At 37.4% G+C, this 20,293-nt stretch overlaps 2 protein-coding genes across 3 annotated transcripts in view; one reads left to right on the top strand and one right to left on the bottom strand.

Moving 5' to 3' along the window:
* Positions 1-20,293, bottom strand: part of LOC126969213 (uncharacterized) — a 64,686-nt gene that overhangs the window by 17,877 nt on the left and 26,516 nt on the right. The gene's annotated exons all lie outside the window — the stretch shown is intronic.
* Positions 1-20,293, top strand: part of LOC126969207 (protein FAN-like) — a 29,773-nt gene that overhangs the window by 4,155 nt on the left and 5,325 nt on the right. For both annotated transcript variants that reach the window (XM_050814533.1, XM_050814532.1), the window contains exons 5-12: positions 1,911-2,154; positions 2,384-2,506; positions 7,472-7,733; positions 11,033-11,444; positions 13,997-14,085; positions 14,802-14,934; positions 17,203-17,407; positions 18,353-18,497. In XM_050814533.1, the coding sequence (XP_050670490.1) occupies positions 1,911-2,154; positions 2,384-2,506; positions 7,472-7,733; positions 11,033-11,444; positions 13,997-14,085; positions 14,802-14,934; positions 17,203-17,407; positions 18,353-18,497 (1,613 nt within the window). The remainder of the gene's footprint in view (positions 1-1,910; positions 2,155-2,383; positions 2,507-7,471; positions 7,734-11,032; positions 11,445-13,996; positions 14,086-14,801; positions 14,935-17,202; positions 17,408-18,352; positions 18,498-20,293) is intronic.

Here is a 20,293-nt window from a genome sequence, read left to right as displayed (position 1 = left end):
CAAAACTTGCGGATAATAAAATGTAAAAAAAAAAGTAACTCAACCCTTTTCTTCGACTTCCTATTTCTCAGGCGGCCATTTGCATTATTTCTACGGATTAACGATCAACAAAATGACTTAGTAGTAAAAAATTCCTGTTGAATAGTAAATCACATATAATTATTTCAATAATATTTATTAAGTATGTATATTGTATGGCAAATATATCTATACAACTTGAAACGATAATAGCATCGACAGCCTAGAAGGTGTCGTTGAGATTATCGTAAAAGTGACGTTTGATTATTTGTGAAATTCGAATATTCGTCTCTGACATTTTCAACTAAGAGTAGGGTTAGGACCGATAATATCGAATAATTTGCCCCCTGTGTATATCGTGCTTCGTTTTCGTACTATAACCGTAATATGTTCTATTACCTTGAATATTAAGATATTCAAGGTAATAGAACAGATTACAGGTAGAGTATTATAAAAACGATGTTATACTAAGTGCGGTAAACTATTAATTTTCTTGGAAAATTTGTCGCAGACACCAAAATCACTTGTTTGTTTCTGTACCTGAAATGAAATGACAATTTATATTATTATAAATTACATTACTGTGTTCAGATCACAGATCACATTCGACCGTAGCGTGCCACGTCTTGTGCAATCTGCCTAAAATCATTGCTTGTAAAATTTCACCTGTGAAACTTTTTAATTTGAAATAAATTAAAATTAGCATTCATTACTTTCAACAGATTTTCGTGTCCCATACTTCTGACATTATTATCTGGCCCCTTTAATATAAAAATTAAATACCCATAATAAAAATTTATACATATGTAAAAAATCCCGTACTATATCTCTAAGGATTATATGGAGTAGTGAGAACATAATAATTAATATTTATTTTAGTGAAAAAACCACATTAAAAAAGTGAAAAAATTAATAGTAACCTACGTAATTGTAAATGTTTTAGACGCCTCTAGCAACGACCATTTTCACTTTCTCCGCCCACACACACCCACATTTTATCATCTGTTTTGTTTGACATTGACGGATATATGGTGTGGGGATTTTCGACCGCTCTCGCCCCGCCTTTTTCATTGGACCCACCGGCCACCGCGCCGCAATAGCGGGTATCCGATATAGGACCCAGTTCAGGGTGATGACCTTAGTTTACATTTTACTGGCACAATAAAAACGTCAGGGGTTTTAAAGGTTTTTGATCATATCAAATATGAAATGTTCTTTTTACTGTAGCGTTGTTCTAAGGGTCATTATTTTTTAGTTTAATTTTAGTGGTGTCTCCGAATTTCATTGCATTATGACTATTAATATAGTACATGAATATTAAAAGGCATTTATTTTCTCAAAATTGATTCCTTTAGAATTCTTTTTGATGTCATTTCTAATAACTACTAGATACTACTACCGCTTCGGAAACAAATGACGCTCTGAGAGAGAAGAAGCGGCGCAAGAAACTATCCCAGCATTCTTTTTTTTGCGCTCTTTTCAATAAAAATAAACGATATTGTACAATCATTTCTATCGCTATAAAATAATCACAATCTAGTCCCTAGCTGTCCGATAATTTAGATATTCAGCAGTGGAGTAATAGGATTTACGACAGAGCCATTTTTTTATAAAACATTTAAATTTATTTATAGATAATAACAGTGGCTGGGACTTTATTATAGAAGTGTATACATTTACCCTTAAAGCTATTATGTATCTTATGAAGCCTACAAGAATTAGTTAGAAGCAATCCCTTATTTCTAGTGTTATAATAATAAAAATCACTATTAAGAGCAAAAAGGTGACGATTTTTGTGAACGTATATTAAATTTTCATAAATGTACTGAGAATGAACAGTCATAATATAGTAAGCTTGACTTGTTGAAAACGAATTATTGTACATTTTTTAGCCTTGCTGACAGAAGTAAAAATGATCTCACTCAATATCCAGTATTTCCTTGGGTCATTGCCGATTATAGTTCAGATACATTGGACTTAGATAACATTGAGACATTCCGGGATCTGTCCAAACCTATGGGAGCCCTCAATCCGAAAAGATTGGAGAAACTGTTGGAGAGGTATCATGAAATGTCCGACCCCAAGTTTATATATGGATCTCACTATTCTGCCCCTGGCCTTGTTTTGTTCTATTTAGTAAGTTTAAAAGTTATCCTTAGTTTTACATTTTTTAACATTTAAATACTTTACACAAAATACAATAATATGTGTTTGTTAAGGGCTATCCCTTAGTTTCTCAACAGTCATGCTGTGAAACACATTATTGTGTTTTTAAACAAAATAACATTACATTTATGTATATTACATGTATGGATTGTACACATGTTTAATGTTATTTATTTATACCTATATCTCAATCTTACAGGTAAGAAAGTATCCCCATTATATGCTGTGCCTTCAAAATGGGAGATTTGATCACCCTGATAGAATGTTTAATTCTCTATTGGATGTATATAATAATTGTCTGCGGAACATGTCTGATTTTAAGGTACGTAATGTCAACCTAAGCTAATTAACCGTAATCATAAAGAAAACAAATTGGAAAATAAAACAAAATTCATGATTTGAAAATTAATAATTTTTGTTTGAAAATTTCAAAATGTCTATTATTAGATTTAATCAGTGAACACAAATATAAAACATGGAAACAGTCTTGTCATACTATCTACCGTTATTTATTAGAGCCGAAAATTCACACAATTAAGTCACAATATAGTAAACTATCACTGCATAAAATAGGAATGTGCTTTGTCATGCGCCATGACATGATTACGGTAACCAGGGGTAAGTGGTTCGCGCGCTTGACATATTGTCAATCCTTGTCAGATATGTGGACGATGTATGCGTTATGTATCAGGGGATCATTCATAATAAAAGAAATGGATTTTTGAACTATAAATATTAGCTAGATTAGTGTGTACCTTAGTGTTTAGGAGTGGTAGTGCCATGTTGGGTCCTCACGGACACAACCGAATTGGGCCGGCACGCCCGGAGAAATACCACTCCCCCACTCGAAACTGGCGTGAAATAGCGGCTACGCCGCTGTGTTTCGTCCGGTGATTGGGGTATCCGGAGGCCTACACCCCCCCTCCCAAATACAAATGGCAGCACGGACTAAAAATAGACTACTCCAGGACGGTACCAGTCTATGCAGCCCTGGAGAATCCGTCCCTGGGCGTCCACAATTAGGGCCTATACCTAATAGTGGTTGCCCAGGCTGCCCTGCGTATTCTGGAGGGGGCAAATTTGCGCTGACTAAGGGGCAAACAGAGCAGGAGGCTCAAACCACCCTCCTCAACACTCGCTGTGGACTTTTGCAACATCAGGGGGCTCCGCTCAAATTTAAATGCCGTCCACTTTCATCTGGAGACGGCGAAGCCGGACCTGCTCTTTTAAACCGAGACACAGATATCCTCCGTGGCTGATTCATCTTACCTTTCATACCCGGGGTATAATTTGGAACACTCCTTTATACCACGGGCTGGCGTGTGCGTTTACGTCAGGGAGGATGTCTGTTCTCGACGCCTGAGTTTTCTTGAAGGACAGGACCTATCCGTCATCTGGCTGCGTGTAGACTGCGATGACCATCCGCGAATCTACGCATGCCTGTATAGGTCCCATAGTGGTAACGAAAGACTGACCGGCTCTTCGAACACATTCAAATGGCTACAGATTCCGTGTTGGAGCAGATCCCCACTGCAGAGATCGTGTTTCTTGGCGCCCACCACGCCGAATGGCTAGGCTCACGTACCACCGATCATGCAGGGAGATCTGTTCACGACTTCGCCTTAGCATATGGTCTGACGCAACTGGTAATTGCGCCAACGCGAATCCCAGATGTGCAAGATCATACACCTCCACTGTTGGACCTTCTGTTGACCTCACATCCGGACGGCTACCTAGTTTCCGTTGACCCTCCTCTGGGATCGTCGGACCACTGCCTGATCCGGAGCACCGTGCCGATCACGCGCCTAACACGGCCCCGATTCTTAGGCTGTCGCCGCGTGTGGCACTATAGGTCAGCAGAGTGGGACGAGATGCGGTGCTTTTTTGCATCCTACCCGTGGAGGCAGATCTGTTTTTCGCTGGGAGATCCAGATGCCGCTGCCGACGCTGTTGCTGATGTGGTACTGCAAGGTATGGAACTCTTCATTCCATCCTCCTCTGTGCCTATCGGTGGCAGGTTCCAACCATGGTTTGACCGCTCCTGCAAAATGGCCTCTCGCCGAAAGCAGGAGTGCTATCAGGCTTGGATCAATGCGGTGGTATCTAAGGATGTGAATTCCAGCGAACTTAAAAAACACTTCAATCATGCCTCCAGGTCCTTCAAAAGAGTTATTGCTGGCGCGAAGTCGAAGCACATTGGCAGAATTGGCGAGAGACTTGCACGCCTTCCCTCGGGAACTCGTGCGTTCTGGTCGCTCGCCAAGGCTGTCCAAGGAAACTTGCCAGCCAGCCATTCCGCCACTGCACAGGGATGATGACTCGCTGGCCCATGACGCGAAAGAGAAAGCTGATCTCCTGGGCTCCCTCTTCGCGTCCAACCCGACTCTGGATGACCAAGGTGCACCACCACCGCATATTCCGCGGTGCGAGTCGTACATGCTGGAGGTAAAAATCCGCCAAGGCGCCGTGCTTAAGGCGCTTCTTACCTTGGACATTCACAAATCGAGCGGGCCCGATGACATTCCCCCGATAGTGCTGCGGACATGTGCTGCGGAACTGGCGCCGGTCCTAACCCGTATTTTCCGGCTCTCCTACTCATCAGGCGTAGTCCCGAAATTATTGAAGGCGGCTTTAGTGCACCCGATCCCTAAGAAAGGTGTACGCTCAGATCCGTCCAACTACCGCCCCATTGCCATTACCTCCATTTTCTCCAAAATAATGGAGTCGATCATCAACCGCCAGCTCTTGGGATACCTAGAGGGGCACCAGCTGATCAGCGACTGCCAGTACGGTTTCGTCGTACGGTCAGGGTCGCTCAGCTGGTGATCTTCTTGCATACCTCACCCATAAATGGGTGCAAGCGGTTGAGTCGAAGGGAGAGGCGTTGGCGGTGAGTTTGGACATAGCGAAGGCCTTCGATCGGGTGTGGCATAAAGCGCTTATAGCGTAACTGGCATCTATGGGCTTCCCTAGAAGTTGTGCAAATGGGTCACTAGCTTTTTGGCTGATCGGAGCATCAAGGTTGTTATCAACGGTGCATGCTCCGACTTAAAACCCATAAACGCTGGTGTCCCGCAAGGCTGCGTGCTATCCCCTACGCTGTTTCTTCTGCATATCAATGATATGCTGCAAATCAGCAATATTCATTGCTATGCGGACGACAGCACAGGTTATGCTTCCTACACCGGCTGTGCCAACATGTCCCGGGATAGCGTCGACGAGAACCGGAACAAATTTGTGTCTGAAATCGAGACTATGCTTTGCAAAGTCTCGCAATGGGGCCGACAAAATTTAGTCCAATTCAACCCCAAGAAGACACAAGTTTGTGCGTTCACCACTAAAAAGTCTCCCTTTGTCGTATCCCCTCGATTCGAGAACACTCCTCTAACTGCCACAGCCTGTATTGGCATACTTGGCGTCGATATATCGAGCGACATTCAGTTCCGTGGTCACTTGGAAGAGAAGGCCAAACTGGCCTCAAAAAAGCTTGGTGTACTCAGTAAGGCGAGACAATACTTCACTAAAAGCCACCGCCTGCAACTTTATAAGGCGCAAATTCTGCCTCACATTCGGTGCTCCCCAGTACCAGCTTCTTCCAATTGACCGCATACAACGAAGAGCGGCTCGAATCATAGACGATCAAGTCATCTCCGATCGGCTTGATTCTCTAGCATTGTGTAGAGATGTGGGTTCTCTCTGCATCTTCTACAGCATTTATCATGGGGAGTGCTCAGAGGAGCTGTTCGGGTTGATTCCAGCGGCCGAATTCCACCACTGGACATTACGTGCAAAGTACCATCCGGATCACGTAGACGTTTGGCATTCCACAACCGCGCGTTTTGTCCGAAATTTCTTGCCTCGCACAGCCACTTTGTGGAATCAACTACCGGCAGCGGTCTTCCCGAACAGATACGACTTAGGGACCTTCAAGAAAAAAGCATACTCCCACCTTAAAGGCCGGCAACGTATTTCTTGACACACCTCTTGTTGCGGATGTCCATGGGCGGTTGGGAGAGCCCCATCCCGTGAGCCTCTTGCCCGTTTGCCCCCTCTCATATAAAAAAAAATACCATTAAAAAAATGGCGTATACATTTCTAAAAGGCCGGCAACGCTTCTGTAATTCCTCAGGTGTTACAGAAAAATATGGCCGTTGATGGTTTCATTTAATATTTTTTATAAATAAATAATAAATGAATAGTCAATAATAAATTAACTGTCACCAGAATATTTATTAGTACTTAAATAACATATTATTACCTATAAGCTAGAGTTTTTCGTGAGTTTAGTTTATTTCTCTGTTTTGGAATAAATTAGTTGATTGATATAATTTGGAATATAGGGAAGAAGAAGTACCTAATTCAGAAAAATTCAAGATAACATGTAATTTTTTCTATTTCGTAAAAAGAACAGCGTCGTTCTTAACAATAATAAGTATTAAATAAATTACACCACTTAGGTATAGGTTAATTGTTTGACTACTTTGCAATAATATAAACCAAGTCCGTTGCGCGAGATTGTGCTGCCACCGTCAGTGGACAGCATACTACGGACGTTAGGTCGCCAGCGTGTCACAGGTCAAAATAAAGCCATGTGTTCGTACACCATAAATATTTCAGATCCTCTAAAATGTATTAGACTACCAGGTAGATACTTAATATTAAGACATCATGAAAGACATCCTAAAAATTGTCTGGATTCGCTTGGTACCTGATCCAAATTGGGCATTGGTGTAGCACCAACAAATATTGATATGAACTAGTTCATTTTTATGTTGCATAACATATGCATGCATAATTACCCCTTAACCAATAATGTATTTAATCGATTTACCAACTCACCAGTCATTGCCTTCATGTAAATGCACATGTGGCCGCATCTCAATTACTTAATTAATTATTATCATTAACTAGCTGACCCGACAGACGTTGCTCTGTATATAATAAATAAAATAATGTTTTTATATGAATTTGTCAATAATATATCATAACATTAAAAATTACTTCGTAAAATATGCACCCTGCTGTCGTAATGAAATTGTTTCACAGCAGAACTGTCAAACCGTGCGTCAATAAATTCTCTGATAGAAATTATGTATGGACATAATTTAGCAGCATTTTCCTTTTTATTCACCTTTTAAACCTTCTCTGGAGTTCCACGAATAATTCAAGACCAAAATTTGCCAAATCGGTCCAGCCGTTCTCGAGTTTTAGCGAGACTTACGAACAGCAATTGATTTTTATATATATAGATTTTATTATATCGTTTTTGTTTCTTTACCCTTTTTAGGAATTGGTGCCCGAATTCTACGACACAAGCGCAAAGGGTGATTTCTTAGTTAATATACATGACATTAACTTTGGATATAGACATGACGGTACAAAGGTCGATAACGTGCAGCTTCCACCCTGGGCTCGGTCTCCTGAAGACTTCGTGAACCAGCTGCGGGCTGCCTTCGAATCAGAATACGTTTCTAAGCACCTACATCAATGGATAGATCTTATATTTGGGTACAAACAAAGAGGTGAAGAGGCTGTTAAGGCGTATAATGGTATGTATGTATATGTGAATAATATTACTTAAGAACAAATAAAGTCTTTAGAAGTGTAATGATGTTGTTTTAAACGTTTAAATATTATGTAGGTACATATAAGGTAGGAGTGTTATAAACTAAGATAAAGGATTGCTATCCACTGCGCTCCAACTAGATACCGCACTACCTAAGAACAATAACTATTACGGCAACTTTATATTGTAGTGTGTATTGGCTATTTGTAAAGATGCTTGCGTGTGTGGTGTGTTGGAATATTTCAAATTTTGTAACCGATTACGTTCTAAACATATGGTCATATCATTCGCAGTCTGATAAAGGAACCGCAAAAGTGTGCTTAAAGACAATGTAAGCACATTTTTCTCCTTAGTCGTGTGTCAATCAGCAAGCCTAAGTGTACTATAAAAAGTGCTAAAATAATACATTAACGACTCATAAAAAGATGTGTGTGACTTATCATCGGTAAGGTTATTTTATTTAAATAAGATTGATATGCAAAAAGCGGAAGTAATTTAATAAAACGAATATTTTTTCATTAAATATGGTACAATATTATTGACAAGTCCCCAGACCAGACCCGCTTGTCATAATGGGATAGATATAAGTATACAGTCAGAAATGAAAACAATAGTCGCTCTTTTTAACCGATTTCAAAATAGGAGGAGGTTCTCAATTCGTCGGCATGTTTTTATACGCTTCTTTGGGCGCGATTTTGACTCTCTTTAAACGGTTAGATATCGTTCAATCTTTGTAGATTTATCGAGGACCGATAACATTACACTAATTTGACTAAAAAATGAAAAATAAATAATAGTTAAAAAAAAAACTAAACAGCACGCTTTATATAAAATTCAACTAAAAAATAGAAAATAAATTTAAATTGAAAATAGTGTAAAAAAATATATATTTTATTGTAAAAAAAGCGTGGGATGCTTTTTAAGATATTATTAAAATAATAATTCTTCTACACCCCACGCTTTTTTTACAATAAAATATATTTTTTTTACACTATTTTCAATTTAAATTTATTTTCTATTTTTTAGTTGAATTTTAGTTTATTTATTTGGTAGAGTTTTTTTTAACTATTATTTTTTTATGTTTGTTACCTCAGAACTTTCGACTGGGTTACTCGATTTTGATAATACTTTTTTTATTGGAAAGGATATACTTCAAAGGTATTATGGTAATAGGTTCTGCTTATGGGATCTATAACAAAGTAAGGGAAGTTTTCAATTCTTAGGGTCAAGTTAACGATTCTAGGCCGAACCTTTTATATGCTATTCTATATTTGAGTCACCTACCGTATCGTCGTTATGGTTTAGTAATTCTCGTAGCCGAATATGATGATGATCAATGGAACTCCTTAACGACTTACAATAAGGGTGCATCTGAGGCAGAATTTCTGTTTGAAATAAATTTACAATACGCTTACGTTCATTGCTGCATTGCAAAATTAAGTAGAGCTACACAAATTTAGACAAATTATTAGTTAGTTCATATTCCCTAAAAAACTAACAATAAAAAAAAATTAACAAAAATACAACTGACTTCAAAATAATAGATATAAAATGAACTAAATATTATAAAAATTATAACGTATTTTTAAACAATCTAATTATTAATACTAATTCTAGTAACGATTATTATTATTTTTGATTTCGGTTGTTTTTTGTAAATTTTTTTTTAAATCGTAGTGAACAATGATTTGCAGAAGTATCGTCACCTAGTAATAATTGCTACTTATATACATCTCAAATATATAAATGAGCATGCGCTAATTTTTTCAGCTTTTCCGTACACGAGATAGTGAAAGAGAATTGGCGCCAGTTTTTAAGTATTTAAGTTTTTTGGATTTAACCACATTTAAAATTTGGCAAAAGCTGTCCTTCAAATAATATATTATGTTGATGTCCGCTTACACTAGATATACCAAAAAGATACACTGGAAAAGATATCTAAGTCTCAAAGATAAATTTTATTTTATTCAAGGAAGTTAACATTTAAATAATCAGTTTAACTAATTATTTCATATAAATAAAAATATTATATTTGAGTATGAGTTTCTCTCATTAAAGGTTAACTTATTTAATCGAAATCCCTTTAGAACGTAAACAAGTAACAAATATAACCACAAGCCAATAAATAAACATACAAATTTTCCCCTTTATAATATAAGTGTGATTTTTTATTAAAAACGTAAAAAACCTCGAACTGAACAGATGTTGATCGGAAAATAGGGACAGACTGACGAACGTAAAACTTATAGCAACCCTCTTTTTCGTCTGGGTTTAAAAAAATACATAATTGCTACTCCACTGATGTCACTGTTCAAATCTGATTCTAAATTCAAAATACGCAGCTGAGCTTGAAATAGTTTTTACATTGCTGCCTATTGACCAATAAAATTTAAAAAACTTGAGTAAACACAGAAATGTTTAGACATAGCAGTCGAAGGTTATTATGATGTCATTAGTGGCATGTGCCATATTTCGGCTTTGAATTTGTATGAGGTGCATTGTCTATATGTAAAGAACGGATTTGTTTGTTATTTTGCATCGAAATTAATAAAATACAAAATACTTACTGATGATGTGATCCCCCCAGTGACTATCTTATTTCTTGTAGTATTATTTTTACAAAGTTTTACAACGCAACCCGGAATTTTAGTTTCAATTATAAGCAAAGTTTAACAGAACATGTGGCACGTCAACGTCGCACATTGTTCGAGATTGGCTCGAGTACTCCTTGGGCGTAGTATTCGTTTCCGCTCTTTGCGACTACGCCTGCGGAATCTAGTTGGAGCGCAGCGGAGACCAATCTTTAATCTAAGATTATAAATTAATAATTATAATCATAGTTGAACACTTAAGTTCCCGAAAATTTTACAAACTACAACTTAAAATAGAGTAAGCTTAAGTTATTTCTTCTGGGATGGTGGTCTCGAACCTGCTGTGTGACGTCACAAGACAACACTCACTCCTTTATTTTATTATTTAGCGGTTATGTTTTACATTTCGGCACAACATATGACTTTCTTGTATTTAAATTAAACATTGCATACAATATTTGCGTAAACTCCTAGTGACCCGTCCGGAGCGCGCAAAATACTGCGCGAGTGTTGACTTATGATGTCACACGCGAGCGATCGAGCACCATGCACATATGTTTACAATTCTATATCTCGGAAAGTAATTGAAGTATCGAAATAATTTTACACTAAATTTTTATATTTTCCCTAGAGAATACGTAAAGCTAAAATTAAAAATGAATGAACATTCGTCATATCGTCTTAATTCCAGTTTATCATCACGTTTGCTACGAGGGTTCCATAGATCTAGAGACCATATTTGACATGAATGATAGACATGCTTTCGAAGTCCAAATAATGGAGTTTGGTCAGGTGCCGACACAGCTCTTTACAAAGCCCCATGTCAGAAAAATAACACACAAGATACCCAGGTTACTGACGAGAGATCATAACGGGTATAGACTGGAATGTGTTGATACCATAAAGTTACATAAGGAGGCAGTCACCTGCGTGATACGGAGTGGTGGTAGAGTGATGTCAGTTGGCAAGGATGGCATACTGAAGGTGTACGATATGGTGCTGAAGAAGCAGATACGGAGTGTGGTGCTGTGCCGGACACAGCTCAGCTCCTGTGTGATGGTCGACGAGCATATTTTAGCGGCTGGAGGATGGGATAATGAAATGTAAGTGCTCTGCATTGCATGAAATTAGTTTTTTTTTTAATGGGCTTGCTGTCCGGACATACTTCGAGCTGTCAAAAGGTAATAGTAAAAATTAACACACAATAAAGACGATAACACACAACAATAAGTTTTCTATTTCGTACACTGCAATATCTAATCTAATATATAATATTCTCGTGTCACAATGTTCGTTCCCGTACTCCTCCGAAACGGCTTGACCGATTCTCATGAAATTTTGTGAGCATATTAAGTAGGTCTGAGAATCGGCCAACATCTATTTTTCATCCCCCTAAATGTTAAGGGTGGTCATCCACACGATTTTTTTTTTAAACTTTTTGACTTTTTTTTTTTAATTTGTTTGATTATGAGTCAGTCTTAAAAAATACATACAACTTCAAATTTTCACCCATCTACGATCAACAGTTACTTTTGTATCGCGATTTTAATATCGGCAATACAACGTTTGCAGGGTCAGCTAGTTACCTATAAATGTGAATGTAAGTTTGTTTGTGACGCTTTTACACCGGAGGTACTGAACCGACTCCGATGAAATTTGGTACAACGATAGACTAGAGCTTGGGAAAGGACATAGGCTACATTTTATCCCGGTAAACCCCATGGTTCCCTCGGGATTTGTGAAAAACTGAATTTCACGTCGATGAGCTATAACTATACCCATAGTAGGTTTAGTTTGCCATAGCAATCTTCCGTTTAAAATAATATGTTGGGAACGAGAGCGAAAACGGGAACCGGAACTGGAATAGTACTTGAGATAAGTTTCAATTCAGATACTTTCTAAACTTGTGATACTTATTGTACATGACAATGCTTTCCCAGCCGGTACCGCCGCAACCGCTAAGTCTCTGCAATTTAAATCTGTAATATCTTCGAAAATATTCATTTAAATTACATGCTTTTAGTTTCCATGTTGATCTATATTCAATGCACAATGTATCTATGCTACTTAATTGGATAAAGATTAGTTCAGCCAGAGTTTGCAATCTAAGTGCAATAAAATGTGTTTATTGACGACATCACATTAGACACATCTAAAATTATCAGTGTTTCTCTACTATATTATGCATGTATTTTACATAAAAACCTTCCTCTTGTATCATCTATCTATTAAAAAGCGCATCAGACTCCATTGCGTAGTTTTAGAAATCTAAGAAATACATAGGGACAGACAGTGGGGAGCGACTTTGTTTTATACTATGTAGTGATTGGTTCGTACGTATGTTATGGCAAGTTATCACCCATATTCTATTGCGACACCAGAGGAATCTCAGGAGAGTAACCGGTCTTGTTTGAGTTGGTTTTTTAAGGTATCCAAATCGTATCTAACCTGGAAAAACCGCGCAAGGAGGCTCGTAACTTTTTGGCTTCATGTGGTTATACCGCAGTGCGGAGGAACGCTACACAGCCAGATGATGAGAATATTATGTGTGGATCTATTATTAACGATATCCTGTCATTATTATCACCTGACCAGTGATCATTACCCGACCAATCAGCTTTCAGCACCCTGCGTCCGCTTACGTCATTGGGTGATTCAATTGTTTTCATTTTTTATGCGAACAAGTAACGAGACGAGCAAGACGTCCACCTGATGATAAGTAATACGCCGTGGAAATTGCATTTGCTTTGTTGATTGCCGCTCTAGAACCTTTATAAAAAGAAATTCTCTGCGAAAGATTCTCTCAAAGAGAAAAGGTCGCCATTGAAACAGGCACCTCTTACCCGTAGTACTCATCTCGTTGGCATCCTGCGTTCAGAAGCGGCAAGGGAGGCTTCTGTGCACAGGATGCCGGCTAGATTATGGGTATTATTTTTCTGCAGTGCAGCAGTAATGTGTAAGCATTATTGTGTTTCGGTGTGAAGGGCGCCCTAGCTAATGGAATTACTGGGCGAATGAGACTTAACATCTTATGTCTCAAGGTGCCGAGCGCAATTGTAGTGCTCAGAATTTTTAGGTTGTTCAAGAATCATGAGCGGCACTGCATTGGTAATGGGCAGGGCGTCAATCAACAGCTGAACGTCCTGCTCATCTCGTCGCTTATTGTCATAAAAAAAGAAGCCCCCACCGGTAAAAATAACAATTGCATATTTTTGTATTAGAACTTAGAGACAAGGTTATAAAGTCAATGAGGTCAACTTAGTACCCAACTGCCTGTTGTATCAATGACGTTCTATACATACAGACAAATTACGTCGCAAAAACAAAGCTGAAATAAGGAACATGTCACAAAGTACACAATAATAATATTCGACTGCTACATCTATGCATTGCCGCATTGACTCCAGTTGTTTAAAATATTATTGGTCAATAAGCAGCAATGTAAAATATTTATTCAGGTCAGGATACGTAAGTATCCATTCCTACTCTGTGGTACAAGTTATGTTTGTTGAATTTAGAACCCGATTCGGACAGTGACGGTTGACACATGACTAAGGAGAAAAGTGACATTGTCTTTAAGCATACTTTTGCCGCCTTGCTATCTGACTGCGAATGATATGTTATTGGGTTGTAGATAATTTAAGAAAAATTACAGATACCTGTACGACGTAGAGTATGGAAGGATAGTGGAGAGTTTTCGGGCGCACGATGACTCAGTGAGTTGCCTGTTGTGGTTGAAAAAAGGTAAAGTAGTTTTTTACTTTTAAATTTTTCTTCAAAATTATTACCAATTTATAATGCACCATCAATTAGGCTTAACATCTTAAGACAAAAATATTAGTGTTATAACGATAAATATGTGTTTACCAGCTTTTTTAATGTCCGTAGTTGACTTGAAATATTTTAAATAAAAACTTATTCTAAAAGACTTATATTGTCTATACTTTTTTAAAACCCGAAGAATGACCACTGATCAGGGCAAGCTATACAAAAATGTTTTTAACTGTGATTGCTTTCACAAATAGTTCGGAGAGTGAAAAAAAACAAGCTAACAATATTATTTTGATTAAACGGCAAACTGACAGCTGTCGTAGTTTTTTTTTATTCAGAAGCAGACTAGAGTCGGTCTCAACCATCATATCGTTCGATATCTTACTTACGAGCAAGATAAGTCAAATTTTAACATTTCATTTCGAAGTCATCTCGACTGATATTAGAATAGAAATCAAATCAAATTTCTTTCTTTTTCAGAGATGTTCGATATTTGAATGAAATAACATTATCGAAATAGTTGTTGTTATATAGCAATAATATTTTATCAGATAAAAAATTTTTGTTCTAACAAAACAGACTATTTGTCTGGTGGCCATATGCGGTTCCTTAACGCATCATGGAGTGTTTATGATATTTAGGTATATTAATTAACCGTAATAAGAGTTTGTTTGTTTGTTTGTTTGAAGAGCTTCTCCTAGTGTCGGGCGGCTGGGACGGAGTGGTCCGCGTGTGGAGTCTGGTCGGCAAGGTGGGACAAGCTCTGCGCGGCCTGAGAGCGGAGTTCGATCACGACGGCAACATAACAACTGTTGCTTCTAGGTATGTAATATCGAAAAAGGCATTTATTTTCTCAAAATTGATTCGTTTAGAATTCTTTTTGATGTCATTTCTAATAATTACTAGATACTACTTTATTTATTTATTTAGGCACACAAACAAACTACAATAAATTTTGAATTAAATAATATAGTATACAAAATATATATATATATGTATTTTACATATCTGTATTGTAGTTCGCTAATAGCGTGCACAGCATGCTTTTTACAAAGGTAACAAAATTTTAGTATCTGAATATAGCATAAACATAAAAAAGAAAAAAATAAACTATACATAAACCATTTAAAATGATTACAATATTATGTCTTATAAATATAATTTCAAATATATTATTTTTTGACAATATTCTTGAATTCTGCCAAACTTTGACTAAATATGTCTAGGTTTTTATTTTTATGAGATAATTCATTATAATATCTACACATACGCACAAGGGGATTATAATACGAGGTATTATTTTATATTATTAAAAAGTCCTTTGTGATCTGGAATTATGAAAAGTGTTAAAATTAAGCGATTCAACGAGATAGGGCGAGTCAATATTGGAATTTATTATTTTGTAAATAGTCAATAAGTCATGATACTTTCTTCTGTCCTCCAAAGATAAAGTTTTTTATTCAGCTAGCCTCTCCCGATAGTTATGAAGAAGCCTTCCTGTGCCTTCTCTGTATGATAATATCTTCAAACACTTATTTCGAACACTTTCAAGCCTATCAATGTGAACAGTGTAAAACGGAGACCATATACAACAACAATATTCTAGAGTGCTTTTGATAATTGTATTAAATAAATATAATAAACAAAAATTGTTGTGAAATTCCTTTGAAACTCGACAAATGAATCCGAGAAGCTTAATACTTTTGTCTATAATATTCTCATAGTGAGGTCGAAATGTCAATTCATCGTCAAAAAGTACACCTAGATCCTTTACGATTGATTTACGATTAAGTGTTTGACCTGACAGTGTGTAATCAAAAAATATTCTGTGCTTTTTTCTTGAAAAAGACACAACACTACACTACTACCGCTTCGGAAACAAATCGCACTCTGAGAGAGAAGCGGCGCAAGAAACTCTCCCAGCATTCTTTTTTTTTTGCGCTCTTTTCAATAAAAATAAACAATATTGTACAATCATTTCTATCGCTATAAAATAATCACAATCTAGTGCCAGGCTGTCCGATCATTTAGATATTCAGCAGTGGAGTAATAGGATTTACGACAGAGCCATTTTTAATAATAAAACATTTAAATTTATTTATAGATAATGCCTGAACAGTGGCTGGGACTTTATTATAGAAGTGTGTACATTTACCCTTAAAGCTATTATGTATCTTATGAAGCCTACTAGAATTAGTTACAAGCAATCCCTTATTTCTAGTGTTATAACAATGAAAATCACTATTAAGAGCAAAAAGGTGACGATTTTTGTGAACGTATATTAAATTTTCATAAATGTACTGAGAATGAACAGTCATAATATTTATTTCTTTAAATTTTTCTTTGATAAACAAAATAACAGCTTATCACTAAATAAATTTTAATGAAATTTTACTTACAGAATGTTCAACGTTTCGTCTGTCTATCCGTTTATTCGCGCTGATCTGCTACCCTACGATATTAAAGCTTTATTCAAACTGAGGCTTAGCCGCGTGGGATGCAGCACGCGATTCGGTCTTTCGGTTAGCTTTTTAAACTGACGGGAATTTCGCGAATAATTATTTTTAGTTATAAACAGACATAAACTTATAATGCCTACTACTGGGATAAGTCGAGTTAGTAAGTCTTTTGTGGGGCGATGTATATGCTTTTACAACAAGATCCCAGAAAATGTTCAAAACAAAAGTATTACGTTATTCAAAAGAATTGTCAAAGAACGTTTGTGTGGTAAAGGTTACTATAACATAAATGACTTTCTTAATGATAGCACAGATTGGGAATGGAGTGACCACCCTCAGGCTATTAAATAATAAGTTTAGCTGTACAATATTACTTTGTAAACATATTTTTTCGATGAAAAAAAAAGCACGCTGAGTTTGTTGCGCCCATTCTTCTCAGGTCTGAGGCATTCATTTTGGAATGGGTAGTCATTTGGAATGGTAGTTTTTGACTTTCAATAAGTGATGCCACATCTTATTTTGAATAAAAATATATGAATTTGTAAAAAAAAAAAAAATTTGTTTATTTTTAATGGTAACAGTATTTATGGCCAGACTTAGTTATATATAGCAATTTTTTGGACCTTTTCAGGTATCGCAAATTCGAGCTAGATATTCTGGCAGGGACCAACGATGGCGAAGTGTTCATATGGGAGTACAGAAGCAAGGATCTGTTGAACAAAATAAGGATTCACTCGTCACCCGTGCGCGGTGTGTGTATGTTGACCTCGGACAGGATCGTGACGGTGTGCGGGGGCGGCGATATGACCGTGACGGACCTAAACGTGTTAAATACAGTGAGATTTGTTATTAATACCACTTATATACGACATACAAAAGAATACACACACAAAACGAACGCAGACGTGTCAGACTAACTAAGGGTCTTATAAGGCAGTCCATGGTCGCTTAAAAGGCAATGGAGAGGGCTATACTCGGAGTTGCCCTGCGAGATTGTATCAGAAATGAGGAGATCCGTAGGAAAACCTAACTCTCCGACATAGCCCAGGTGATTGCGGAACTGAATTGGCAGTGGGCGGGGCACATAGTTCGACAAACAGATGGCCGTTGGGGCAGTAAAGTCCTCGACCACGTACCGAAAGATGCAGTTTTGATAGGCGCAAGATGGACCGACGATCTGGTCAAGGTCGCCGAAATACGTTGGATGAGGGCAGCGCAGGACCGATCGTCATGACGATCTTTGGGGAGGCCTTTGTCCAGCAGTGAATGTCTTCCCGGCTGAAATGATGAGACCGACAATAGAAACAAACTATCACTTACTATGAAGTCTACGTCCATGAACTTCTTGGGGCATATAGGTTAGGCGTACATAACGTGATCAAAATGAGCCAACCACGTCGCTCGCTTCCCGCCAAAAGTGGTATGATTATTAAGTATGATAACTATATTATTTTATACACAAATAAAACCGAAAACAAAATTTTAAGATTGATGCGGGACTCGAACCCGCGACCTTTCGCGTTCCGAACGAAATCAAATATTATGCTAAGCTTACACTCAGTTCAGTTGTGCATAAGTCTTTAGTAGTGTTTAGATCTCACCCTGAATGACGACTGAACGCGCATCAAACGTAATTTTATTACTGGAGGCAAAGAATATATAATAGTACGTAGAGGTCACTTATGGTAGGTCGTATTCTCTTTAAATGTCTTTGCAAACATATAAATATATTTTCTTTCCGCATTATGTTCAAATTCAAACAGTGTGATTAAATATTACAGGTATTTGAGAAGAATATGGGTGGTGAGATATATTCGTTGTGTTGCGATGGGTTTAATGTTGTGTGGGTGGGAGACAGCGAGGGGCAACTACTGCAGTGGGATTTGATAGCTGTGACCAGGTTACAGCAACTGAGTGCACATGATGGTTAGTATTGATATTAAATTATATTAATAAATAAATATAATATAATAGAAATATATTAAATATTCACCACAGGGAGTGTCAATAACATAACATATTGGAACCACACTTATAAGCCACTGATAAGGGCATTCAACAGTAGCTATGCGAATGAAGCCCTATCATTGAACAGGAAAAATCTATGCATACTCACTAGGATGCTAACCGGGCACTGTCGCCTAAACAAGCACCTCAGTGTGGTCGGCATCAGAAGCGACAAGGCTTGCAGGTTCTGCCTTGAGAATGATGAAACACCTATTCATCTACTCTGCGACTGCGGCCCACTAATGCATAAGCGTAACACAATCTTTGGCAACTACTTTGTACCACCAGACAGTGTTTTCAACACTCGCGTCAAGGAACTACTGCGGTTCGTAAAGGCGGTAGGGCTTGACGATGAGCTTTAGTATGAGTGGCGAACACAATAGTCCAATTCTGGACGCGGTGTTACTAGGAACCTTTTAGAACCAGGAAATAGCCATCCTCTTCAAATAATAACCACACTTGGTAAATGTATTCTTTACGATCCAAAAACTTTACAATATTTAAGAAAAGGTTTGTTTATTTAGGTGATTCTTATGAGTTGAGCTGTGGTCTTAAGCTAATCGAGTTTATGTGTTTCTCATTCACGCTACCACCTTTTTTCCAATTCATTTGTGGTTTTGAAATTTGGATGGATTTAAAATGTTTGTAAAAGACTGTTTCTTAGAACAAGTCGTCTAGTGAAAATGTTTCTATAGTATAACAATTTTACCAATTGTAAAGTAGTCGTTTATTCTAATTTTTTCTTCTCTTTTGTGCTTATTTCTAACAGTATAATTGTATGTTGTATGTATATTTATATATATATATATATATATATATATGTATATATCTACATACAACATGTGTGTTTGTTTATCCTATAGTATGTTAATTTATTGCCATTTGTCAAGTTATAAATAAGATCACCTACATCTTTAGGTTACCTGGACGAGATCGCTGAATATAGCTATAGGTCGCCTAATAGTGCTTCCATAACTTTTATGTACAAATTTTATAATGGTTACTTTTTAGTGCAATAAAGTGTTTTTATTCATTCATTCATAAAAGTCATGATGCTACACGAGTTCGTAAAGGGATCTGTTGTTTGTAGAATGAATGGAATAGAAAAATTTAATACAAGAGGAAGTGTCACTCAGGTATCGCGCGTATGTCACGTACTACACCACCATAATATTATCTCTGGAACACGAAGCCCCCTCCCGTTCCCCTGTCACCTCCTCGCGCTCCTCCGTCAGTACATTTTGCAGTTTCATTACCGTTCCACCGCAGTGCGGTTTTCAAGGGGCTTTCTTCCACGTACAACCAATCTGTGGTATGTGCTTCCTTGTGCGGCGTTTCCACGACGATACAACAAGGGTACCTTCAAATAAAGCGCGTACATCTATCTAATAGGCTGGCAACGCTCCTGTGATTCCTCTGGTGTTGCAAAAGAAAGTGGTCGGCGGTGATCACTTAACGTCAGTTGACCCGTACGCTCGTTTGTCCTCTTCTTCCATACAGAATGATGTGTTTACTCGTGTGAGTTTACTTTATATATTTTTTTTGCATCATATTTCAACATAATTTAAATGGTAGATAGTTTTCAATTTACGATGTTCGGGTTCGGGTACTGTAACACACCATTTGTGTGATAGTTCCCGAATAATTGAATTGAATGGTGTATAGTCAACGCCAACAAGAAGAGATAAAAAATGTAAACAAAGTTTGAGGGGTTC

This window comes from Leptidea sinapis, chromosome 17 (genome assembly GCF_905404315.1).
Source record: "Leptidea sinapis chromosome 17, ilLepSina1.1, whole genome shotgun sequence".
Classification (NCBI taxonomy): domain Eukaryota; kingdom Metazoa; phylum Arthropoda; class Insecta; order Lepidoptera; family Pieridae; genus Leptidea; species Leptidea sinapis.
Note: the sequence above shows the minus strand (reverse complement) of the source record. Positions and strands in the feature narration are given on the sequence as shown.